General features: G+C 42.1%; 1 protein-coding gene and 1 long non-coding RNA gene across 2 annotated transcripts in view; one reads left to right on the forward strand and one right to left on the reverse strand.

The window, feature by feature from the left end:
* The window catches only part of LOC116690243 (uncharacterized), a 19,066-nt gene extending 11,582 nt beyond the window's left edge, over window positions 1-7,484 (forward strand). Inside the window, exon 3 of the long non-coding RNA XR_004332205.1 lies at window positions 7,474-7,484. This is a non-coding gene — a long non-coding RNA (uncharacterized LOC116690243). The remainder of the gene's footprint in view (window positions 1-7,473) is intronic.
* Window positions 1-7,993, reverse strand: part of adgrv1 (adhesion G protein-coupled receptor V1) — a 150,895-nt gene that overhangs the window by 130,817 nt on the left and 12,085 nt on the right. The window contains 3 exon segments of the mRNA XM_032516956.1: window positions 387-482; window positions 4,124-4,273; window positions 5,319-5,503. Coding sequence (XP_032372847.1) covers window positions 387-482; window positions 4,124-4,273; window positions 5,319-5,501 — 429 coding nt within the window. The 5' untranslated portion in view covers window positions 5,502-5,503.

Raw genomic sequence — 7,993 nt, forward strand, 5'->3', positions numbered from 1 at the left:
ATCACATCCATACATGGATAGTAGTATACAGCTGTTAAAACATAATACAAGTAAGGACACATTGGTATCGGATCAGTCCTTGGTATCGGCCGATACACAAGTTCAGGTATCAGAATCGGTGTCGGGAAGACAACAATGGTATCGGTATCATCTCTACTCAAAATGAGTTGCATGGATAAAACAATCACACAATCACAAACACAGATTTCTTGAAGCTGCTGCTAACACGTTTGCATTATAATATCATGTGGCAAATTATGATGAATTGATGCAAGACTACTCATAGTTAGAAGTTAGAAGCGATAGACTGTATCGGATGAGACCAAAGTGAATGAACAAATAAATGGGAGATGCGGATGCGGTGTGGATGACAGGGGGTTTCTTACCGAGTTGAAGGCTACTATTCCAAAGGCATTGTCATTGGACAGAATGGTGATGGTTGCCTTGTTTGGTGTTCCCAGCGTCACGCCATTAGAGGAGCTCTGGAAAGCAGGGAGAATAAAACAGTTAGGTAAAACCAGGCCATACAGTATGTACCTAAACAAATCTTAACCTCCCCCTGAAACTTGCGCTCATGTCAAAAGACCAGAACGCCCGCCTTATCCATTGTCTTCACTTCATTTCTGTGCTCCCACTGAGAGGCCCTGGTGAGAAGGCACAAAGACAGGAAGTGCTGGTCTTGGCCTGGTAGATTTGTCAGGTTAGCTCACAGCGGGACATCTCTTCAGGACTTGTGCTGTGCTCTGTGATTCGGCACTAAGACCTGACAACCCTCCAATCTCGCCGGGCTTAAATATCACACAACGATTTCCCCCCCAAAAAAATCACCATTATCTATGATCCGTGCAAGAAGGGTTTTCCTCTTTCGGAACACCATTAAAGAGAAAGACCACAGTCTTGTTGTTAGGCATAACTTTCAGAGGTTTCCATTAGTGAGCTAACCAATGTTTTCACAAGCATGTCATGGACCAACTGTGCTGATAACCACCATGTCTGAGCTGAAGTGCACAGGCTTCCACCGAAGCATCCAAAACCCCTTGGTTTAGCGCATCTGTCATATGGCCGCAACTACTACTAACTATTTTCATTGCTGATTAATCTGCTGATTATTTTCTCAATCAATCAATTTGTTGTGTGGTTTATAAGAATGTCAGAGAAGGTGAAAAATATCGATCAGTGTTTCCCTGAGCCCAAGCTGTCTTTTAACGTCTTGTTTTTATGCACAGCTCAAAGAGATATAGTTTACTGTCTCACAGGAGAGAAGAAACTAGAAAATATTCCCATTTAACAAGCTGAGTCATTTGTGAAGATTCCAAAGAGATTAATTCATTATCAGAATAGTTCATGATTAATTTAATAGTTGACACCAAGCTCTTATCTGCATATAGGCTAATAAGTATATGTGCAGGTGTTGTGGGAAATTATCAACAATGAAAGCCTCGACATAGCGTGATAAAGACACTTTTTTTGGACAAAAACTCATTTGAAAGGCATTTTTTGCAGCCAACCAAAGTTGAAGGTTGCGCAGAGCGCATGTTAAGGCGAGAGTGGACAAAGTTGAAATGAAAAACAAGAAAGTGCTTAGGCCTCTTGCCTTCATCCCTCTTTTCAAACAGGGCTTTTCCCAGCTGTAACGGAGCTTTCTTTCCGCTGCTGAGCTCTTGTAGCGGTCAACTCACAGACACAGAATCAAACATAAAGTAAATTACACACACACACACACACACACACACACACACACACACACACACACACACACACACACACACACACACACCCCTAATCTAATATTTCAAGACCTACTGTGTTCCTACCTTCTTTTCCTGCATGGCGCTGGTAAGCTGCACCTGCTCTGGTCCCTAACAATTCTACACTGTTTCTACATAACCAGTCTTGTTCGGTCATACTCACTTCTAACAAGTTTGTATTAATATTTTCTTTCGAAACTGATTTTATAGGTTAAACTAGGGGTGGGAATTAAAAGGTCCCTCACGATACGATACGTGATAAATGGCTGACCATATCGATAATATTACAATACAGCAATTCTGCGATAATTAATATATAGCTAGGCAATCTTATAATGATCTAACTAGGAATACAAAATGCCTGTGAACAGGTTGAGTGCGGGTTTTTCTCTCTTTATTCTCCGCAAGTCCAATCTGTTAGAAAACAGCCTAAGTCTGCAGCCCACGTTTTTCACACTATAGAGCTACTGTGGGTCCAGACTTTGGACTTAAACGTTGCTGGGGCATCTGTTATTTCCCTCAAACTGCTGTCCGCCACCTCATTGAAATCCTTTTCCTCTCCGGGCTAGTTAACTTATGTTCAAGTTCTCCTCATTTGTGTGTTAAGCGCCACCTTGTTGGAGCCATGAAATAGTGACGCTGGGAGCAGGGGAATCTATTGAATGGGTTTTATTTTAATTAATTAGAAAATCGATATTTGGTGCCAACATATTGATTCTGGTATCGCACTAAGAAGGACGATATATTGCCGTTTCGATATTTTGTCCCACCCCAAGGTTTACACTGTCAGAAATGATAAATGTACCCTGGTTAACACTTTGTTTCTTGCTTGTGCTTGATCTATGAAACCCCTTTTAGTGCACATTCATCCTCCAGACAGTCCTTCAGTAAGCTGATAGGGTAGCATTTGGCCAAAGCTTTGTCTAGGCTGTAGTGTAAACAGACAAGCTAAGTGGGCCTCATATGGTCTTTCACTCTTGTAGCGGGCTAAATACGGGCTCGCGCTACTGGATTTTAACCAGATGTCACAAAAATGCAGTGTCAAATTGAAAATGTTGAATGAGGAAAGTTGCTCTTGCTGACAGCTGCTGTCGTTCTGTAAATGTGCAGAGCCGACAATCAGTGAGTCACAATGACCTTTCTCTTAGGTCTTTTAGTGAGGGGTAAAACAGGCAGACAGCAGGACCAGGCCCCCCGAGCTCATCAATCAAACCTGACAGCTAAAGGCTACATGAAACCATGGAGATAGTCTCTAGGTGTAAGGCATCCTGGGCTGTGATGGGATTCACTTTGAAAAGGCTTTACAACGTATACCCTTTAAAAATAATTTTCAAACTTTAAAACATCTTTAGTTGTTAGATACAAGACTAGGGCTGCTCAATTATGGAAAAACCTTACGGTAAAGTATTGTGAAATATAAAGTAGTACGCTATAGTAATGGATTAGTCATTGTCTCTTAGAAAGCTGTTGTAATTATTGAACTTGAAATTATTGAACAATGAAATGTTTGAACATTGTATTTTTCTATTCAGAACACAAGACAAAATAAGACTTTATCTGTAAAATGTAATATGCAACGATTTACTCGATTTCTGTTTTTGGGATCGTTAGGAGGCCAAATCGTAATCACGATTGCATTTTTTATTAATTTCACACCCCTACTATGTGTTTTTTTCTTTTTAATCTTAAAGCAACTGGAGTAGAAGAACATAGCTAATTGGACCTTCTAATGATATGGTGTGTTTGGGTAGCTTTTGCAAAAAAAAAAGTCTCAAAATGCATGACAAGATTTGAATGTACTTGGGTGTAAATCCATTGACTCATTGTAACAGACTGAGCCTTCATCAATGGTAGTGTCATTTGCAATGGTGAACACACAACATAAACAGAAATGAAATCCTCGGAACGGACATGCTCATCAAAGTGAATGGGGCCAGTGAATGAGAGAATCGCTTGTCACTGGTGGGGCAGTGTGGTGGGGCTGTGGCTGTCAAAGTTACTTTCTTTTCACAAAGGTGTCTTGTAGTGGGGGGGACCTCAGAGGCCCCACCCAGGCCAGTCCTGTAAAAGTCCTAAAGAGCACACACATCAAAGACCCTGTAGCTCAGAGGCTGTCTGTGGCTGTCGCCCCCCCCCATCTATTGCTTAGTAGATGGGGTTAGGGTTTAAGACGGTCAGGGGCAGAATTAGAACAGTGGGACTTTGTGGAAAGGAAGCTTGGAGCTCCAGAGAGAAGAGAGAAGGGAGAGAGGGTGAAAGAAGAGTGGGAAGTCATCATCAGTCCAGAAGCAGACATTGAAAAAGAGAAGTGGCCAAACACACACACACACACACACACACACACACACACACACAGACAAACCGTGGCCATTTACCTGTAGTGCAAGGTTGAAGGTAAATGTCTCATCGGCTTCAGGCAAGTCGTCATCTTTCACAGCAATGAAGACGGTCTTACTGGACTCAGTGGACAGCAGGAAGGCTGCAGCAGTAACGGCTTCAAAGTCCCCTGTGTCCACTCCCTCTAGCTTGGTGAAACAAGCAAACATTCATTTGTATCACTCGCCATTTAACTTAAAGTAAGATTCTGGCTTCTTTTTGCGTTTTCTGTTTGAAACACTTTTTTTACATTTATTTTAAAAGTGTGAAACGGAGAGAAGAGAGAGGTAAGGCACAAGAGAGATGGAGACAACGTGGCACGATCAATCAAACTTCTCAAAAGAGAGGCTTCTCAAACCTTTTTGATTATCGTACCCCCTTTGAATGGTTCTTTTGTCAAGCCAGGTGACCCCTGACCAGCGCAAAACATTTTTGATAAAAAAAGAGATATAATACAGCGCTACCCCCCACAGTACTACAAAGTACCCCCATTTGAGAAAGACTGCTTTAGACAACTGAGTGTATACTGTAGGATGCTCCGGGCTTGATGTTTTTGCTGGTTTCAGCTCTTTACCACAGCAGAGAGAAGACATTGTGTTCCTGTCTCCTTCCTTCTTTTCTGATTTGAGTGTTATTTATTTATTATCTGCTTTAGGTTTTCCAACGTTTTAGAAACAGATATGGTCATAATCCTCCCAAAAAATTTAAATTTGCACACTCTTGAGAGTGGACCCCTAAACCCCCTGCCAAATAAGTGCAACTAAGACTCTCACAAACCTAAGGAAAACACTGTATTTCATTAACTAATATAGCAGCTCAGGTATGTAAGAAGAAACACGGTAAAGATATCAAGAAGCATAGGAAACCCCCTGACCACAATCCACTGCACGGCCAGCTCGCCTTACCAGACAACCAACTGTGAGCAGCTGACACTTGCCCCCATGTGGAGGACGTAAAGCCAAAACCCAGTCTGTGATTTTCAAAGACAGTTTCTGCAGACACGAGAGGTCTGTTTTACTGGCCACTGCCTGCCATGGATTAAAAAAAAGGTCACTGATTCTCTCCTTCACTGAACCTAAAGGTGGCAGCTCAGCAACACAACGAGGTGATCAGACAGACAGAAGAGATGACTTGACAGGTTGATGAGTTAGGATACACAATGAGTCATCAACAATGATTTGTCCCATGACCTACCAGAACCAAAGCCGTCACATTGACCGGGTCCCCCACTCTCTCCACGACCAGCCGGATCACAGCCGTTCTGCTCTCGTTGACAAAAAAGTTAGTCTGCCCCAGGAACCGCAGTGTGGCTGACTCAGCCGCAGTGCCAGGGATGGACAGAGCCAGAATCAACCCAGCTAGCAGGACAGGGAGCATTCCTACAAAAGAAGGGAAAGCATATGCACAATCGTCAAGTCATCTTTATTTAAATAGCACATTTAAAACAACAGCAGCTGACCCAATGTTCTTTTCAGTCGAGGCAGATGGTTTAAAAAAAATAAAAGGTGCATAACAAGCAATAACACAAAATGTTATTGTTAATGAAAGTCAAGTAAATAAATAGGAAGTTGGAAGAGAAGGACTTAAATCAACAATAGATTAAAAAACAGTAAAAGGCGGTTAAAAACAAGTCAAGAGGGGACTTGACAGATAAACGTAATGCATATATTGAAACAGCAGGGGCCAATACGGGTATATTTTTAGGGGTTTGGGAAAGCATCAGAAATTAGATTTTTAGTTAATCCACTGCCTACATAAATACACTTCAGATTTGATGTTTTGGAGATCTGTTCTTAAAATCCATAATATTGCACAAATACCAAGTCGGAAATGTATATGCACACCTACACATCACCCTCAAGAAATGTAAGAAATGTCCAGTCAGCAGATTAAAATGAATCTGATCTACAGGCAGTATGGAGTGGCCAGATGTTCAGATGGCCTGGCTTTTGAAAATGTGCAGCCATGCTGGCGGGCAGGCTTCCTGGCCATTCTGGTCTAAATGATTAGTTACATTACTCCATCATTTCAATGGCTGTTGTCTTCTTCTTGTCATAACTGTTGAAGCAGTTGTTGCAGAGTTTATTCTTCTTGACGACATCAATTTCATATGTCACGCCAGAATAAATGGGATCACTTGAGGTATAGTTCAGCGTGACGCTTCAAACAACCTCCTGTGTAATTCTAGGCTGCCAACACACACTCTTTTCTCTCTCTAATCATCTTTTCTGCCATCCTGCTTCCTCCAATCGTCCTCACTTCTCTTCTGCATCCATCTTCCCTCCACTTCTCCTCTCTCCTCGTCTCCTCTCCTTATGTCCTCTGCTTCCTCTCTGCTCTCACCCAGAATAATCTTAAAGCTGGATGGAGCCACTGAGACAGTTGTCATGGTTAACACAACAAAACAACGCAGCATGACAAGTGAGGTGGAGCCAGTTTATGGCTAAATTGCAGCCACTCTGTCCTGTCTTCACCCTCCCTGCTGCTTCTAACCCATCCCATTCATAATCTGCACCACACAGCCTCGCCAACGATGTGAACACGTAAGGTTTAAAAAAAAAAAAAAGTGCTCTTAATTACAAGGTTGAAAAAGAACATCAGCAGCTACGGTGGATGAAGTCATGCTGTTTGGTTCCCTTTTTTTTCAAAAGCAGAAATCGTTTAGGAAAGTTGGACATTTCATATGTTCCATTACTGTTATATCAATCTGAGTCTTACTTAGTAGTGGCAAGTGTTTAAATAGCAACCATCCATCAATCAGTTTGTCAATGTAGAGCAGAGAACAAGACACACATCAGCTTTAGAAGTTGTTGGTTGACAGATACAGTCAAAACCAATTGATGCAGATGATAACCGGTGTGAGTGACAGAGGGAGAGCATATGCATGTGTGAAAGTTTGTATGGAGGTGGTGTCACGGGGCACGTGTGTGTGTGTGTGTGTGTGTGTGTGTCACACACATGCCAGAAGTGGAAAGATTGCTGGGAAATCCATCAAAAAAGGATTTAGAGCTGGTGGGGAGCAGGGCTGGACAGTGGGGAACAGAGGGTGAGGCTAAGGGAGAAGAGAGGTGAGTGTGTCGCAGGACAAAGAAAAGAAATCCTGTTATTCACCCTGCTCTCTCTCTCCTGGTGTTGGGAACTTCCTGCACCACTGACTGAGAACTTACGTGACAAGCTATAAAGCCTCTCTCTTGCACCACCTCACAGAAACTGCGTTGCTCGTGGATAAGTCTACACTACTCTCAGCTACGCTCTCGGGTAATGTACCCGACGGTGTGTGCAATTATATATCTGGACACCTACTGTGTGTATATCCACTTGCCTGTCATATCGGAAGGTCAAGCCACAGAATGTTTTGGTCATGACAACACCTCATTGACCACAGAATACAACTTTGCTAAAGATGATGACAATTTTATCACATTGAGTGGAAAATCAATTTAAAGGTCCCCTTTCATGCTTATTTTCAGGTTCATACAGGTTTCTACTGGAACATGCCGTAATGTAAAAAAAAAAAAAAAAAACATTATTTTTCTCATACGGTCTCCCTGAATATACCTGTATTGAACCTCCGTCTGTTTCTTTAAGCCCTCTCCTGTTGGTTAATTGGTTAATGTTTCCAAGTCTTCCGCATCTGCGCTCACAGAGTCTCTGCACCATCACTGAAGCCGGGGAATGACTGTAGCGGCACTTTATACCTATATATAGTAAAATTGTGACATCACAACCGTAAAAAAGTCCTGACGGCTCGTATAAAGGCTCTGTTTCTAAATACAGGCTGTGTGCATTTCTCTGTGGATTGAGCATTTTTTGAATACTTTCACAGTATTTATAAAGCACTTCAACATGCTTTGTAATTAAAAAAAAAA

This window comes from Etheostoma spectabile, chromosome 5 (assembly GCF_008692095.1).
Source record: "Etheostoma spectabile isolate EspeVRDwgs_2016 chromosome 5, UIUC_Espe_1.0, whole genome shotgun sequence".
NCBI lineage: Eukaryota > Metazoa > Chordata > Actinopteri > Perciformes > Percidae > Etheostoma > Etheostoma spectabile.